Genomic DNA, 19043 nt, shown 5'->3' with positions numbered 1-19043 from the left:
TTTAAGAGCGCCTAATAAGCCTAAGGACCTTTCCAATAACCCTCTATAAACCGAAAACCTTTCTAGGCTTAAAAAGTCCTCCAGGACAAAAGGATTAACTTAAAACATGTGTTAAAATAATGACGTTAAAAAGTTAAAGTTTTATGGTGGGGCCTTAGATTTATTGAGGGCCTGTTTAATGGTGCTTGGGTTTTGACGGTCCGACAATGAAGGACGTCGCACGGATCATCTTGCGCCACGTAACATAGGTTTTGCTCACGTGATGTAATGAAATATGTGTCAAAATGTTTTATTATTTTTAATCATTTTGTACACTGCTTCTCTACATATTCTACAGCCAATTTTTACAATTTGTCCAGTAGGACATTTGGTAAAATATTATAGCGGTATACTAATATAACATGTGGGTGGCTACCCCCAGCGGGGTACCATTATCGTGTTTGTTAGGTTATGTCCTTGTGAGATCTGTTAGGTCTTCTGTTAGGTCTAGGTGAGATCTTCTTTTTATGCTTGATGTGTCGACCGTTTCCGCTGCCAGCCGGTTTGGGTGCGTTGTATTTGTTTGGGTATTCTTTCTCTGTACCTTCTTGCACTTCTGTTAATCTCCTCCTTGACCATTGGTATTCCCAGGTCTTTCCGAATGTTCTCGTTTCTAACGTACCATGGCGCGTTTACTATTGTTCTGAGTATTTTAGATTGCGTTGCCTCTATTTTGGTTATATGGCTCATTGCTGCTGTTCCCCATAGTGCTATTCCGTACGTCCAGATTGATTTTATGATCATTTTATATATTTTTAGTTTGTTTTCTATGCTTAGTTTGGATTTTCGACTTGTTAGCCAGTACATTTGTCTCCTTGCCATCTGTATTTTGTCTGTTGTTGCTTTAATATGCTGTTTCCATGTGAGTCGTGTATCTAAGTGGAGTCTTAAGTATTTGACTTGCCTTGTTTGTATTATGTGTGTGCCATTTAGTACAATGTTTGGTGGTTTCTGTTTTCGCAGTGTGAATGTAATATGGTTGCATTTATCGGGGTTTGCTTTAATTTGTTTTGCTTGAAGCCACTTTTCTATTTTTGCGATATGTTCTTGTAGTAGTGTAACTGCAGGGTTAGTGTGCCTGACTAGTACAGCTGTGTCATCCGCGAATGTCAGTATTTTGCTATTGTTAGTTGTTGGTATGTTGGCCGTGTATGATGTGTATAAAATTGGTCCTAGGACGCTTCCTTGCGGAACTCCTGCCTTGATTTCTTTAACTTCAGAGTATGTGTCTTTGATTTTTACTATGAAGCTTCTTAAGTATGATTTGATTAATTGGTATCTCTGCTCCGGGAACTGTTTCCTGATTGATTGAAGTAGGCTAGTGTGGTTTATTTTATCGAATAAATCCATAAAGAGTGCCGTGCAGCATTGTTTCGTTTCCAGCGCCTGTAAGATTTCATTGACGAGTCTGTGCGCTGGTTCTATTGTGGAGTGTTTGTTTCTGAATCCGAATTGGTGATCCGGTATTAGTTGATTCTTCTCTATTATGGGGTTTATCCCCAAATAGTAAACTATTTTCTCTAGTATCTTAGAGAACATCGGAAGTAGTGAGATTGGTCGGTAGGGTTTGATTTCGTGTGGGTCCTTGCCTGGTTTGGGTATCATTATGATTTGTGCCAGTTTCCAAGTTTTTGAAAAGTATTGTATTCTTAGTATTGCGTTAACTATTATTGTGATTTGTCTTATTGCTTTTGGCGGAAGGTTTTTTAAGATTTTGCCGTTAATTAGGTCGATTCCTGGTGCTTAATTATTTTTTGTTTTCTCAATTATGTTTCTGATTTCTTGTGCTGTTGCTTTGGGTATGGTGTAGTGATTGTCAGTTGGTGTACTAGTAGTTAGCGCGTCCTCGTCCGTATGGCTATTGTGGTTGCTGTTGTTGATGTTGTGTGGGGTGAATGTGTTGCATAGGTGGTTGGAAAATTCTTCAGCTTGCTCTTCGTTGCTTCTTGCCCATTCTTCTGGTTGCTGGTACCAGTTTTATTGTCTTCTTTATTTTTTTTGTGGCTTTCCATAGGGAGTAGTTGTAGTTCTCGTGAGCAGATAGTGACTCGATGAACTTTGTGAACTCGTTGTTATTGTGCTCTTTTATTTTGTCTTTTATTTCTTTTGTGAGTTTGTTTAGGTGTTTTTTGTTTTCTTTTGTTCTTTGTTTTTGCCATTTTGCTTTCGCTTTTCTTTTTTCTCTAATTTTTTCGAGGATGTCTAGTGGAACTGTTTTTGTTTGTCTGTTGGTTGTTTCAGGTATAGTGGTTGCCCTTGCTGCTTCTTGGATAGTTTCTGTGAATGTTGTTACTGCTTGATCGATGTGTTCAGGTGTTTTCAGTGGGATGTTGCAGCTGATTTTGCTCTCTATTATTTCTTTGAATATTTGCCATTTGGTGGTTTTATTGCATAGCTTCTCTGTGCTGCTGTAAAGTATTGCTTTGTTTCTGTATTCAATTATTATGGGCGTATGGTCGGAGGTAAGCTCGAGGCTGGGTGCTATGTTTAGTTTATTTGCGTTTAGTCCCTTTGTAACTGCAAAGTCTAGCAGGTCAGGTATTTTGCTCAGGTCTGTCGGCCAGTATGTCGGTCTTCCTGTAGATAATATATTGAGGTTATTGTTTCTAATGTATTTTTCCAAGGTTCTACCTCGAGGTGTAGTGATTCTTGATCCCCATAGTGTGTGCTTTGAATTGTAGTCTCCCGCTGCAATATACTTGTCACCTAAGTGTCGAAAGTACTCTTCCCACATTTGCGTTGTAGTTTTGTGTCGCGGCGGTACGTATACTGCTGACAACTGCAGTTGGTTGCTGTTAGTCTGTACGGTAACGGTGGTTGCTTGTATATGTTCCTTACTGACCTGACTGTGTAGGTGATGTTTAATGTTTTTTATTACTACTGCCATCCCTCCGTGTGCTTTCCCTGGAGGATGCTTGGTGTCGCATATGGTGTAGTGCGGTATTTTTATATAGCTTTTCATTGTGAGGTGTGTTTCTGAAACGAGTAGTATATCGATGTTGTTGCTATACAGGAATGTTTTAGTTTCTAGGGCCCTTTGTTGTAGGCCGTTAGAGTTCCAGGTTGCTATTTTAAGCGTGTCTATTTTTATTTTTTGCTCATCACGTTAGTAAGTAATTGTAACATGTCTGTTATCTGCTGTGTTTGCTGTCTGAGGAGTTCGTTTTGTTCGCTTATCATTTTTGTGAGTATTTCGGTGTTTTTTATGGAATGTTTTATTAACTCTTTGATTTCTGTAGCGTCGTTGCTGTGGTTGTTCTATTCTTGATTATCTAGGGGTGACGACCGGTTGACTATTTGCGCGTAGCTTCGGTTTTTGACGGTATTGGTGTTAGTGTGGTTATTGTTCATTACATGCTGTGTATTTGGTGCTGACATAGATTCTGTGTTGTCTTGTTGCGTGTGGAAATTGTTGTGTGTCCTGTTTCGAATCGGCGGGAAGAGTTTGCTTTGTAGTTGTTTTCTGACTACGCAGCCTTTGTAGCTGGCTTGTGTTCGCCGGGCTTCTGTTGCAGTAGTTTTTTGTGTGTCCGTATTGTTGACACCGCATGCATTGTGGTATATCTTTTCTATATCTGGGTGGCTCGACTGTGATTATTGTGTTTGAGATTTTTTTAATTTCAAATTTTTCTTTGTTGTTGCTTTTCGGTTCTAACTCTATTAGGAATAGCGGTAGTGGTTGCTTAGTGTCAAATCTGGCTAAATTGTTGATCGTTCTTACCTGGTGTCCGATCTTGGCCAATTCCTCGCATATTTTGTTTGTATTTGTTTTGGAGTGTAGACCTCTGATTACTGCTTTGCAGCTCTTGTCGGATTTGGGTTGGCAAGTGTGATACCCAGCGTTTTCTTCCTTTAGCGCTTTAGTTACTTTTCTGTAGGTTTCTGGGGTATTAGTCTGTACTTTTACCTGGTCCAGTTTGAGCTGTTTGATAGTGCAGTTTTCTTTTCCTGCCGTGCTGTTTAGCAGATCAATGAGGGGGTCTATTATTTTTGCGTCTATGTAGATTGGTGGTGGCTTGGGAGTGAGTGTTCTTGGTTTTTCTGTAGGGTCTGTGTCCATCTCTTCTGTCAGTGAGCTGAAGGAGTTTTGTGTAGGAATTTCTTGTAGCCATTGTTGACTTTCTGTTTCTGTGGTCCTCCTATCGTTTGTGTTTGTGTTTATTTTTCTTTTTTTGCTGGGAGTTACAGTTCTCCAACTTTCGTTATGTTGTGGTAGATCCTTGTTAGTATTGCTCTTTACGTCGTCTTCTTGTATTATTTCCATTTCTATTTCTTTTGTATTTGCGCAGTCCTGTACTTCTCTTGTTGTTTTAATTGGGCTCTGTTGGTCTACTGCCCTGCTTATAGTGTATGTTTCTCCTTTGTTTAGTATTCTTATTGATGGTACTTTTTCCATCCTCGATTGGTTCTGTTGCTCTACTCTTGTCGCACAATGTCGGAGGCACTATGTTTTACGTACGCATAGCTCGACTGCTCGGGCAGAACTCGTTCTTCAAAATTGATGAACTTTTTAAAGAGGATCTTTACCTTTCTAGGCGGTAATGCCTGAACAACTGCTCTCTCTAGAACTTTCCTGTAAATACAAATTATTAGAAGATAAATTCTGTATGAAATTAAAAAGACAAAATATAGTTGAAAAAATATTTTTACCTTGCTATATCAGTATCATTAGATTTAACTAGAGAATCAACATAACAAGACCATATATCCACCTGTTTCGGATAAGAACTTAGAATTTGCTCAAACAGAGTTACTGCTCTCTCTTTATTTCTGTAGTGTACATACATTCAGATGCTGGCAAAGATTGGAATGCTCTCTGCATAATGTGCCTCGATTTGTCCCTCAAACCCATTTTTAGCAACCCTTCTCCACAATTAAATCACATCTCGGGAATACAGTTAAATTTTCCAATCATGGTATTAATTGTTTTCTCTAGTTCCATCTGCCTGCTAGCCTCGACATGAACAGTCAACATGTGACTGTATACTTTCAGTGAATCGTTAGACTTCACTGCCTCTTGAAAAACATCATTCAGTGCTTTAGGAAATCCGAATTTAGACTCCAAATTCAACCAAGCCTTCCAAACGTTTAATTTTTCCTTCTGTTCCCTGAAATTAATCGTTTTCACCGCTCTTCTTGCAACTGCTCTTGCTTTCTCGATTTCTGTTGTTTGTAAATGATATTCCATATACTGTAACCATACTATTGAACTGTCTAGACTAGCTAAAACTAATCTGTCGAACTGATGTACAGAATTTGGTAACTGGTTATTGGCGAGTGCTTCTTCTCTTTGACGTATTTCACGTTTCTCCTGTCTTTTTTGTTCTCGACGTTCAGCGGCACATAATTTCTTATTTCTCAGATTTGGTTTTTCTTCTACTTCATCTTCACTATCGCAAGATGACTCTTTATCCTGAAGGAGAGTTGAGTCAGCATATTTCAAATCTTCTTCGGAAGCTTTGGTATCTTCCAGTTTAATCTTTTCTTCTCCTGTTTGTTCAACACACATTCTCTTTGAATATTCCTTTTCTAAATCTTTCTCTGGTTTTTCTCTGTTTCGTTTCCCTTTGTTTTTCATGTTTCGTCTTCCCGTAACTTTTCAATTTTTATTTTTTTGGCGAGTGCCACGTACTCTTGATTTTGCTTCTTTCTTTTTAAGTTATTATTATCATCCGATTTCTCTCTCACACAACACTTCTTTTCAAATGCAGATTTTATGACGCTGAGAGGCATAATATCGGATTTTTTGAAATTTAATGAGGTGTAACATTTAATTTTAGAATGAATAGTATAAGGTGTTAGATCTGGCAGTAAACTATTTATGTGACGACGTACAGGTATCGCAGCTAAAGTTCCGTTGCCAATACCTTGAAGGAGCATCAGGATAAACCAATTTGTCACCATTAAGATTCTACCACGTAGCAATTTACCGTCAGGAAATTGTATTTGCTTATTTTGTTTGGCACTTATTTTGGCACTTATGCATTATTAACGATAACGTGGTCGATTGGACAAGCTCGTGTACGTAATTTTTCCATATAATCGTCCCAGAAATTTTGTCCCCTATTTTTTTATTCTCAGAGTAATGATTCTTAGACACTATACCTAGCAAGTTATTCTGCAATTGAACAACCAACCAATCAGGCGTAATTTTTTCAATCTCTCCAGTAACTCTCTGCCCTAATTTGACAGATGCAATGGGTCTGTTTTTGTAATATGAATTCCTTGAAAGTTCTACTAATTTATTAAAATACAGGATCAATGGATTCAATGTATATTTTCTTTAGCGGTAATGTTAGTCTTAATTGTTGTTCTTTCCTGTTAATAGAAAATATTTTTGCCAATAAAATTTGGTTTGTGTGCAGTAGATTAAAATTACTAACGTTACTATGGGACACATATCCAAATGGCGTATATTCTGCAACTGGAAAAATAAGTCTTATACCAGTCTTATACCCATATCCTTGATCGTACAAGGTATACAGTCTCCTATTTTCAGTTTTTCAAAATTCCTGTACCTTCCTTGAGTTGCAAAAGTCCTAGTTAAAATTAAATTAGGTACTGTAGCAAATAGAAGAGCTGAAAGTGTATGACCAGGAACATATTTTGATGCTAGTAGAGCTGCAATCTCCATACAAGGTGACATGTGACCATCTAGTAAAAATCCTGTACTAACAGTTTGTCCTTTATATCTACTGACTCTTAAATATAATCCCTGAGCGGATGATTCTATTATTGTGCCCTCTACTTCTTCACCAATATCGAATGTTGCTTCTTCAACTTTTATGTCTTGATTAGCCACATTTAGAACTACTTTTCCCGAATCTGTGTTCACTGTTTGAATTTTTACCAAAATTGTTTGTCCAGCTGAATAGTTTCAATTTACGTTAGATGTTTCCAGCTCGAGGGCAGTATGTGGAATCCAACCTTTGACATCCCCGAAAAACTTTACCAATATTCCACGCTTATGTATTTGAACGATAGTTGCGTGGTGTTTCGAGTCAATTTTCGCGTCTTGTATGTTTCCTAAAATGGGCAAGTCACTCGTTATTAAAGACCTTTTCAAAGTGAGATATACTTTTTTCGGCCTATATAAAGGAACAAGACTCTTGCTTCTACTTCTTTGTCGACTTTCAGCTTTTGTAAGGGACTTAGATCTTCGTCAGATATATGATCTGGTGGAATTTGAACATTAAATTTACCAAGTTGTACATTAACGAAATCATTCAGTTTATCAATATTTGTAATCTTTACATTTACCACGTCGCCAGGTTTAAATGTTATATAGTAAATGACAACGTACATATTTTATAAACTGGCACATACAATCGTTTAGTGTAATGGTCGGGGTATCTACGTGTACTCTCTAAGTCACAAGTTAAGTAATTGCGAAGGCATATTAAGTTGAGTTATAAGTTTCAATTCCAACGAAGTAAGAACCTAATCCTTCTCATTCGCGCAAGCGAGAGAGCGGGAATCAAAGACTAATGTAAAATAATGCCTAGCATAATGCTAATACCACGTACCATATAGTTGCTGAAACTTTTATGCTTCATACATAGACATAAACATAAATTGTTTCAATATAAATATTAATAATAAATATTAATTGAATGAATATAGATAACAATGACCACTATAGGTTTCATATATGAAGTATTAGACCGAACGAGGTATGAAATATACAAGATATAGTACTCCTTATAACATTTATAATAAAACAATCGTCTGCTCAGATTTAATTTTTTCAATTTATAAAAATATGAATTTACACAAACACTCGCACTTTACTTATCATTACTTCCACAACAACGTTCTCTTTCTAAAGTTCAGATTTTCGTAACTGCAGATAAACGTGACACCCACATAGGCACGCATCATTTTTTTGTATTCTGCTACAATAGCACTTGCTACAGTTCTGCTCGTAAAGAAATCTGACAGGCGTGTAATAGACAAAAAATCATTTATCAATAAGAGGAAGCAGTCGCGAGCGAGTCAGTTATAATTCGAGTTTCACGAGTTATTAACGGTAATTAACGGAGTTATACGAGTTATCGAGTCATATGCGAGCAATCATACACTGTTTTTACGAATACGTTTGTACGAGCGTCTCTCGACAGTACTTATATTTGTCGGAGATGAAAGAACACCGGAGCTTTTGGAATTTTGGATAATCCCGCAACATTATAACCTAGAGTCTACTATAGCTGTAATTAAACAATTGTAGTTGTTCAATCCGATTGTAATTGTTCGAGATTAGTGATAGTGAGCTTTGGCTCGAGGCGACAGTCCGTCGCCTAACGTAGTCGCGGCCAAGGGATGAACGCTTTGTCTAACAAAGGTATGGAGTAATTCTATAGCCCTCCTTAAAAGAAATATTTGTGACGGCACGCGACGGTAAACATTCCAACGGTCTCTGTCCTGTAGCTCATCACACGCAGAGCCTATTCTCCGAGTAAGATTATTGCCAGATGTCGATGCGTCTCCGCAGTACATGTTCGGCTAGCCTGAAGGCCCGTTATAAATCTTAAGATTTAGTCAACTAAAGTCCTTCAAACAGACAAACAGTCTTTGTCCCACCTACGGGAAAATAGGGGAGACCTATTTTTCAACGAGCGGCGTCTCCCACTAGCAACTTTCCCTCGAGGGCGGCTAGCATCTTTTTCTAACCACCGATATGGAGATTGACCAATTAGCAGCAACGCCAATTTCCCTTACTTTCTGAACGAAGGCTTTTCTCGACGAATCCGATGATCTCGTGTCCTTAGACACACCCCATTATAGTTTTCCTCTGTGGCATCATCAGGACGGGAAAGGCATTCTCGCTCGCGATTTCATCGATGAAAAGAGTAACCCTTTACGACCAGTGAATATTACGCGTCCAACTTAGATTTTGTGAGCACGTTCATCTATCATCCCGTCGACCGCGGTGTCACGTAAAGTCGGTACTTGTGTGGTAGTAAGAAGGCTGAGTCGTAACCCAACTACTTATTTTCCTTTATAAAACTGTATTATAAATGTTCACACTTACAAAATAATACCGACCTGGAGAAAAGGGGTTATATGAGTACAGCAACTAGAAGAAGAACAAGAACTGCCCGAGCTGGGTGAAGTCTCGGTTTATATACGTTTTGGTTTTAGGATGTTGAGGGGCTAGGTGTAGGTTATGATGTAGAAAGTGTCCGAAGGTCAGGAGTCCATGTCCTATCTCTGATGTGGACTGAGGTGCATCACAGTCTTGGTGTATGTTATGATGATAAGGTGGTGATGTATCCAAAAGTGTCCAAAGGTCGGGGGTCCATATCCTATCTCTGATGTGGACTAAGGTGCGTCACAGTCTTGGTGTATGCTATGATGATAAGGTGGTGATGTGTCCAAAAGTGTTCGAGAGTCGGCCGTCGATGTATTATCACTGATGTAGGTTGAGATGTGATTGATGTCACAGCGGAATCGTTATTGAACCTAGGATCATTGTCATTAGTTTCTCGAGTACCTAACTACCACGGTTACTTGTCCGGTTCTATAATAATCGTATTTGCACTTGTCAATGTCTTCTCTATTGCATAACGACAACGTGTAACCCAAACGAAGATTCGTTTCACGCCCCTAACCCTAATTCTAATGTAAACCCGACATATATATATATATATAATTAATTAAAAAGGGGGAAATATAATTCTGTAATATCGTAGAATAGCTTTGATTGAAGATCGGCTGAAATTAGAAAACACCGTGTACGTCGTCTTTTTGTAGTTTGTTTACATCCAAGAGCGCCTAGTAACAGTGACGCGAGAAAAGATAAACAGCGTCAAAACAGAAGTACGGTTTCATATTTCAAGGAGTGGCAATCGAGAGGCCAGAGCATGTGAGCCAGAAAGTGTGTGCGTGTGCGTGTGCGTGTGCGTGTGTGCGTGTGTGTGTGTGTGTGAGAGGACGAGAGCAAGAGCGAGCACGACCGAGCAGGAATGCATTGGCGAGGGTCAGAGTTGATCGAGACGTCGAAGCATAGAGTCGTTAGAATTGTCGAGTGTTAGAGTTGCTAGTGAGAGAGAGAGAGAGAGAGAGAGAGTGAGTTACCAAATATAAAAAATACGAGCGTTGCATTTAGTTTTCCTGTTAATCAAACATCGTTTCTCTGTCTAACTAATATCTGTATTTTCAATCCATTATTAATAAATTATAATTAATCGGACAAAATTACACCTTTAATATATTCCGATATTACATTACCGTGATGTAATATTTATCATGCTTATTTTGTACGTAAAACGAATCGTTGGAATATTCCCGAAGCTAACGAAGCAATTCCCAAAAGTTAAACCGAAGAAATTAACGCGAATAGTTAAGTGAAATGTTTCCATTAACTTGCTGACCAACCGGCAAATAAAAAATCATAAAAATTGTTTCAATGTGTTGAGGTCACGCATAACTTCTTTTTTCATTGACGATTACCAAACAGGTAAAATTTCGAAATTGTACGAAGGCCACGTGACCAGATCGTATTGGAATTTGAAGTGCATGGAAAAAGACAACTCGAAGTACAAACCTTGAGCTGTACTACTCGAAGTACAAACGTGAACTAATGGATGCAGAAAAGCAATTAACGCCAAACATCCGAACAGCATCTTGGAGCCCGTCATTGTTCTGAAATAAAAGAAGTGACGAATTAAAAAGACGCAGGACTAATAATAATAAAGGAAACTTAGTTCGTATTATAAATTGAATTTACATCAGAAAAGAAGCACGATCAAGCGAAACAGATCGTAGAAATGACAAATATCATCGATATACGTTTCAGTGTAATTTCACTTTTGAAAATTATTTAGTTTAATACGATCGTATTCATCGCTCTGAAACTTTCATTGTGCTGCAATTTGTGCTGCGTCTTTTTAATTTCTCTATCTTTCTGTGTTTTCGGAAAAATTACTTGAAACATTAAGAATTGCTTGCCTTATTTTATTTTCGATTAGTTAGGATTTGATTATTCCAGGTAAGCTTTATTATTTATAACAGGTTTTATCACTTGTTTATTATTTAGGAGTTTGTTATTTTAGGATTAGTACCTTTTAGGATTTCTTATCCTTCGAGTTTCTGTTTCAGATATCTAGGTCTATTTCAAGATGTTTTATTACATTAGGATTATTTATTCGATTAAGATAATTTAAGAGTTTCACAATGTACAAAGAAATAATCGCGTGAAATTTAGATTTATGCTTTAAACGTATTAAACACGCGGTAATTTCAATGTCTATAGCCTCGAACGTGTTCTGATTAGTTGTGTCATTGTCTGTGACATTGAAATCACAAAAATCCATTGCAAGTGTGCTGTCATGCAATGTGGATGTAATTGGGTTTTTTGGGTATTTCCTGTATCATCTGATTTGTACAGTACTATTTTAACGCAAGGACAGGAAAGTTATTATATATTTCCCGTCCATTATTTGAATCGTTGTGAAGTGTAACGAATTATATTCGATTCGAGGAGATGTTAATGAATTACCCATTTCATATGTAATTACATGGAAATAAAAATCATTGCAAAAATAATTGATCTAATGACAACGGAATTTCCAATATTTTTTTGTTTCGTCACGTCTTTTTCATAATATATCTTTTATAGGTACGTGATTTATTAATCGTTCGAATGGAAATAATTATTCGTATAATATTCAAATGATTCTAGCCATAAAATAAATTAAAACGATACCTGTCAATGATATGCAATCTGCGTATGACGTCAACCTCGATCTATGCTTATACAAGAAATTTTATCAATCAATGACTAGATATACAATAATCAAATATTATAAAATTTCCTGAAAACCTTTAGGTGTTAATATTAAGGTGTTAATATCTTTAATATTTGCAAGTTATTGTTTAGCGCTAATTAGTTAGAATGTAACAAGTGGTGTACCAGAATTGAGATAATTAAGCCACACGAACAATCTTATTTAGATCTTTTTAATTTTTTAATTCTCTTTTGCTCCAATACTTTGTAAAATTAATCTTCATTAGCTACTACACATCATAGAATAACAAGAGATAATTTTTCTTATATAACGTTTCATTCATAAAATCTATCATTAAAGTATATCTTCATAAAAATATCATTCCATACTAACGGTATATTTGGTGTCATACGAGATAACAGTTACCAGTGATGACATATGTAACTTTATAAAGATATCTCGTTTTATTATATATTAAAAGAATGTACTCATTGCTGCTATATTTCAGATGAAAAAAAGGAGGCAACGATTTTACAGTAAAATCGTTCGTTTACAACTGATTCATTTACATTTCATGATAATACTGTGCATTCTGAATATGCTATGATTTGGTTTAAAATAATAAATAGTCCATTCTTGCATACTATTGTTCCAGCTTTACTTGTATTTTCGATATTGATATAAATAGAAAGACAATTAATGTCGTTCGAGTCTATTTTCGGATCATTTATATTACGTTTAATCCATATAGTTATTATATGAGACATAGTATCGTAAAATTTGGAAGAATAAAACGTTCGTACAGGATGTACATTTTATAAGAACTCCAACAAATCTGCGTGTGCACCTAAAATACAAACCGATAGTGATTGTTCATAAGTTTATATACATTATCTAATGTCAATCGAAGGTATCAATTCTTTTTCTCCATAAGAGTACTTTTTCACTTATATGTGTTCAAAAATACTTGTGTTCAACCGTGAAGCATATGTCACCTACAACGAAAAAGAGTTTTCCTATACTTAATATTTCCTTTATATACCCATGAAAGTCTATTCTTCGCGTAGTATGAAATTATGAATAAATCTGGAATATTGTTCAATCTGAAAAGAAAAATAACTTATTGACATCATTCATTGATACGAGATTCAGAATGTTTGTTTTGTCTTGCAGAGAAAGAAGGCAGCCCTTTCTTTTAATGTGAAATAGAAAGCGAAAATTTGAAAACAGATTTTTTGGAAATTTACTTGCAAATATCGTTTTCAATATCGTGATTTTCTTCCCAATGGTACTGTACTTTCAAATTTTCCAGTATCCCTCTAAAAACAAAAAGTCGAACCTCGTTATTATTAACGTAGGCATTACAAGGAAGAGAAGTATTAGAAAGCAGCTCCTTTTTATTATGGATTTCTTTATAATCATCTAAATAAGAAATTCCGGAAATTTTTTCCTCAAGAATTTAATTCTTGTGTTTTGATTGATAATTATTACACTGCATACTAACTTTTCGCATACTGTTCGCGTCTAACAATTTCCTAATAATAACTACTTCAAAATTACATATGTTCTTGCACGAATTCAAAAGTACGTATGATACAATTACAATTGATTCTAAAATAATAATTATTTAAAGATATTAAGATACTAATTAAACGTTTCACTATATTTCAAAATCTGGAACAACAAATTTTTATTTATAAAAAATGAAACTGTGTTTATATATTCTTTGTCATGATGCTATTTCTTATTACCATGTCGACATTTTTTAAAATTCATTTTGTTATCTCTACGCAATATGAAAATTCATATACTGCTTAATATTTTTTACATATTATCCATCCACCGCATGATATCTCCTGAAAAATCAAAATATTAATGTTATATTATTACAATGCTTCTTAAATTTCAATTTTTGACAAATTTGAAATCCAATATATTTTGCACAATTGTTATTTATCAAAAAATTCTAAGTTAGTAACTTTCTTTTCAAATGGCAAATAACATATACTTTGACTTACCTGTAAGTTTTTGTTCCTAATCATCATTTCCTCTTATAGAACATCATTATTGATCTTATAATTACTACCGGTGTCATAGATATTGTAGTGGCTACAACTGAATTAATAGAAAATGATAAATAACTGTGTATAACACTAACACATAACTGTGTATAACAATGACACATAACTTTTACTTACATATCAGTCGATAAGGGATTACTGTGATATCCTGTTGATGTTTCTTAAGGCACTTGATTAGGTGTGATACGGTATCATTCCTTATGGTATACTGTAGATAAGTATTTTAGAAAATAACAAGAATAAATCTAAATTATTCAGAGGTTCCAGTTTCGGCTTAGACATAAATACAGGACCATTTGCAAAGAAGAAAGGGTGCGTTTCTACAGCCTCGTTATAGTAACCATGAATACCAATCTCTGAATTACTGGTTACTAAACATAAATATCCTATAAAATTTAATATATTTCTTTAATTTTTAATACATACATGAGTTAGTAGTTCTAAATTATGAATCATCCTACCTGTGATATTACACTTTTCCTTATAATATCATCACTCAAGTGAACAACATTAAGATCATGTAAACCATGTCATCCTATCTTACTGTGAAGATACTTAGTTATGTTATCTAACATTATAAAAATATCATCAAATTCAAGTCCTTTTATTCACATCACATGGCCACGACGATCTGGTTCTTCGTTATATAATGTTCTAAAATTTGTCGTATATATAGGATGTACAAACCCTGATATCAAGGTATCAGTTCTTCCTTCCCAAGGGACAGTTTCATTAAAATTCTGATAGAATTAAAAATTAATTATTAATATTCTAACAATCATATATGTTAAATACATTATAGTCAACGATATATACCTGAGCGAATGTAGGGGTGATTCCTTGATAATTATAAATGTCATCAGCCCACATCATTGTGCCACTTCTTTGTACTCCAGCCTCTCGATTAACAGCCTAAACAAACATACAAAATTTTATAGAAGCTGCACAAAATATAGTATATATGCGCAATATTGAAGCGTTCAAGGGGATATAAAGGTAATGTACATCACATACACGTGTACTCTCATGCAACAAAATACAATTAGATTTAATAGTATAAACTCTTTTATTCATCATAATAGATTGGAAATTTAAGTGTCTTACGAGGGTGAGTAAAAAGTTACCCTCTCTGTCGGTGTAGAATTTATTTTAAGCAATTGTCAAAAAAGACATACATCATTTTTTGACATAATCACTCAATTTCTGTATACACTTTGTCCATTTGCTGAAGGACCTTCATATTTTCTCGTTAAAAAATGTTTTGGGCTGAGCTGCAAACCACGAATGCATCGTCGTCTTCACCTTTTCATCAGCTTTTTCGGCATCCATCTCGCACAAACTTTTTAAAACCCAAATCTGTCGTGCACTATTGCATAAGCAGAGCCGTGGCTGATTTGCAAATGATTTGCCACATTATCCAGTGTCACTCGTCTATTCCATAGATAGCACGTTCAATGTTGTCATCGTGGATGTGGACGGGCGTCCAGCTGTTTTTTCATAACACTTGTGCGATATTCTTTGAACTTTTGTGCCCATTCAAACACACTTCATGACAAAACACTTTCTCCATAATGTGCATTAAATCTTTGATAAATATAGGCATTAAACATAACCTCAGACCACAAGAAACGAATCACAGCATCCTGCACAAACGAATTGACGTAACACAATGAAACCTACGCAGCAGCACTGAACAGATATAGACGTCATACGAAGAGTGCAGATGGATCAATATGGTCGACAGAAGTTTTAACTATCTGGAGTGCGGATAAATTTTTACCGAGAGTCGTATAGGAATCTATAATCTGTAAGTACACCTTTGGCTGAATGGAAATTTCTCTTACATATAGTCAAAAATGCAGAAACAGTGTATTGAATTGGAAAGTGATAAAAAATAAGTGAAGTTTCGAGGTTGCATGTGATTGCATGAATATACAGGACGTTTTTAGCGAATAAAAAATAATTTTGAAAGACACGAGACTTATCTTGTATTTTATGTACTCTCTGTGTCCGAATTTCCAGAAGCTCTCTATCTTATGAAGTGTTTTAGATTAGCCGGAAAATTTTGTATGTACATACAAGAAGTATACGATCTAAGTGGAATATTCCATTATTCTCTTGATACAACAGAAACGAAATTTACAGAACTTCTCAGAAAGTTGGTTTATTATTACCAAATTAATAGAATTAATATACGTTTATCATCTTTACATACCTAAGTCGTGGAGGTTTATCGTGCGTAAAAAATTAGTGTCGTTTCAAAGTTACATTTCGTACATTTTAAGCCTATAATTTGTAACGTACAAAACAATGTAAATTTGAGCTGTTTCTTATCTCCACAATAAGAAAATCCAACTTTACGTTTTTTACACAATGATATTTATGGAACAGTAATATCATATTATTGCATCGCTTGGAGAATGAAGTCAAGGTACGATGTGACCCTAGTGTAAACGCTGGGATAGCCAGCTGTGCCGCACTTATAAGCGTAAGACACAATACCTATTAAATACGAGGTTAATTCATGTTGTATCAGCAGTGGTCCGCCGCGGTCAGCCTGAAAGGATCGTTAAATTTTTAATCAAAGATACTGAAATATATCGATCGAATTGTATTGAAATTATACTTATATACAGTAATAATCTTCTATTGATTTGTGTATAGAAATACTCCAATTTATAATGTACATGTTATATGTATTTTGAACAAAACTAAGATTAGAAGGAAATTAGACTAAATACCATAATGAGGTGTGAGAAGTGGGCAAAACTATTAAATTGTGTTTATCTATTATTTCTAATGTTTAAGACGTCGATTTGATGTTAATTCAAATTGACGTGTCTTCAGATACCGTATAGTTTGTAGTAACTCTGTAACTTAATTACCGTACAAGAATCCTCTCCACCTTGAGCATGTTCGGCGCATATTATACCATCAGTGATATCAGGTGCATTAGGAAATTTGGAATAAGCTATTTTGCATTCGGCGTTCTTAATCACTGGCATTTGTACTTCCATTAATGCATTACGTCGTGGTCGTCCTACGAAGAAAATAAGAAAGATATTTAAGACTGGAACTGTTTAATTTTATTATAAAATTGATATCACTTACTATATCTTAATGCTCCCCATCCAGCAACAAGGGGGTTATAGCCGACGAAGTTGCTCTTTCGTAGGGGCTCTTTCGTACAAATGGGATATACGTACCCTGAAAAATAAAAGAATAAATGAAAATGCAGGAAACGAATGACCAAAAGTATGAGAAAGAATTGTACACGCTTTATGACACAATATATGTGTACAGTAAGAAATTTCCGAATATGATACTTCAGTAATACTCAATAGCATATATATATATATATATATATATATATATATATTTGAGGACTTACTCGAAAATGGCACCTCCTCCACCAATCTAAGAATGGCAATATTATGATTGTGTATGTTTTCTATTCCATCCATATGTGCACAATGTGCTGCGGTCAAAACATGCCTAGCCGTTATCAGGGAACCTCCGTACTTCCATAGTGGTTTGTCTGGGTTTCGGGGATTACGAAAACTTAATGCAGCGATCCATGGCCAAGCGCCTAAAATGCAATAGTCATAGTTGTGAATATACATAATTTTTTCTCACATAACGAGTAACAACGATTATTACCTATTCGATATTCGATCATACAGCAGACGATAAGTACATACGTACAAATACTCTGAAATAGAGATTTGATAAAGACAGAAATTAAATTTTTATTCCAGTGGAATACAAATTATTAAATAATTCTATATAATTTCTATTTGAACTATACTGAACTATAAAGTTCAAACGTGTAATTTCTGCCCTAACAGTTTTTGATCTCTATCTATATTATTACTCCTATATCAATTTTTTATTTCAAGCAAAAAGATACTCTTCCTAACATGAAGTAAAAGAAAGAAATAATTCAAGTTAATAAGTAAAGTTACTACCGATAAAATCATAGCATTATTATTTAGTCTAATTGAAATGTACATTGATGTGCTGTTTAATGCCTTTAAAGTTCATTCTTTGCAGTAAATGGCTTATTATTAATCGGAAAGAAAGACATAAAACGTGCCTTCTTGATTGTCCGGTGTGGTACGTACATTCTGGATCAAACAATTTTAAAACATTTATACAGTTCAAAGATGCGTAAGAAAGCGACACCGATTACTCAACTTTCGAAGTAAAAAGCCGATCAAGTCCACCGGATTGCCCTACAGACACGTATTAATCCGTAAGAGTTAGTCAACATGTTGATAATAATTATCTAAAGAAACTTTTCACGTGAAAATATAAAATTTTAATTGATTAGATATTGTGTTAGCCATACTTAAGAAAGAAAATGAAAATGAATGAAATGAAAGAAAAGGACTACCTTCAACCTCATTTTTTAAATAAACACTTTGTCAGTTTTGCGGTAAATAAATTCTTAGGAATTCAGGACAGTTTTTAGTGAATCATTTTGTTTCGACCGTTCGCGGAGAGACGCGATCGCGGGATAGCACGTCAACGAGAGTTGTAAGTTCCCGTTACGATTAAATAATCGACGCCACGAACTGATCGATCCCCTTATTTCGATTATGATAATAAGGGTAGTTCAATGAAATTCCACAGAATTAACACAAATAAATTAATGTTTATTTCAACAACTTATTAACTAGAAAGATATAAATGGAACAAAAAAAATGTAACTGCGTTTTGGTTGATAAGTAAAGCGCGACATACCACATGTGTTGACGGTTCGACTTCTCGAAAAGTTCTGAACGCCTTTCGATTTTTTTCGTTTTTTCTGGAAGGCGACCCCCACTACGTTCGGATCACGCCACATTCTTTTACTGCGAGGTAAAATACGGGCCACGAGTCGACGTTTCTGGAAGTCGCCCTGCTTAATGAACCACGCGCTTGCCACTACAATGTTTGTTTGCCGGGCAGACGCGACGATCCGTCTGCGACATTATAGTGGCGCTATCGATAGTTAAGAATATGACCTATGGTAAGCCGCATGGCGTAACATTCTCCCCCCGTTGAGAGGGTACCGATCAAACTAGCGAGGTGTGGTTGAAGTTCCCATCTTATTTCGTCTCGGTGGCTAGTTGTTCGGGTTTCTCGAGATCGGGTTGAATTGGCAGTGGGACAAGCCTTTTGACGCCCCGATCCAAAATGCTCTTTGCCG

The 19043-nt window shown here is 35.5% G+C and overlaps 1 protein-coding gene and 1 pseudogene across 1 annotated transcript; both read right to left on the bottom strand.

The window, feature by feature from the left end:
- Positions 1 to 4433: 4433 nt before the first annotated feature.
- On the bottom strand, positions 4434 to 9644 carry LOC117164185 (rRNA biogenesis protein RRP5-like; annotated as a pseudogene).
- A 2586-nt stretch (positions 9645 to 12230) lies between these two features.
- LOC143305021 (venom serine protease Bi-VSP-like) lies at positions 12231 to 17139 on the bottom strand. Its single transcript, XM_076627578.1, has 9 exons — positions 16961 to 17139; positions 16735 to 16889; positions 14974 to 16406; positions 14666 to 14761; positions 14311 to 14589; positions 13967 to 14235; positions 13787 to 13883; positions 13520 to 13624; positions 12231 to 13442 (listed from the first exon to the last, which is right to left on the bottom strand). The coding sequence occupies exons 2-3, from the start codon at positions 16864 to 16866 to the stop codon at positions 16251 to 16253; spliced, it is 288 nt and encodes a 95-aa protein (XP_076483693.1). The 5' UTR covers positions 16867 to 16889; positions 16961 to 17139; the 3' UTR covers positions 12231 to 13442; positions 13520 to 13624; positions 13787 to 13883; positions 13967 to 14235; positions 14311 to 14589; positions 14666 to 14761; positions 14974 to 16250.
- Positions 17140 to 19043: the final 1904 nt, after the last annotated feature.

The sequence above is a fragment of the Bombus vancouverensis genome, unplaced genomic scaffold (genome assembly GCF_051014615.1).
Source record: "Bombus vancouverensis nearcticus unplaced genomic scaffold, iyBomVanc1_principal scaffold0075, whole genome shotgun sequence".
NCBI lineage: Eukaryota > Metazoa > Arthropoda > Insecta > Hymenoptera > Apidae > Bombus > Bombus vancouverensis.
This window is presented reverse-complemented; position numbering and strand designations above follow the sequence as displayed.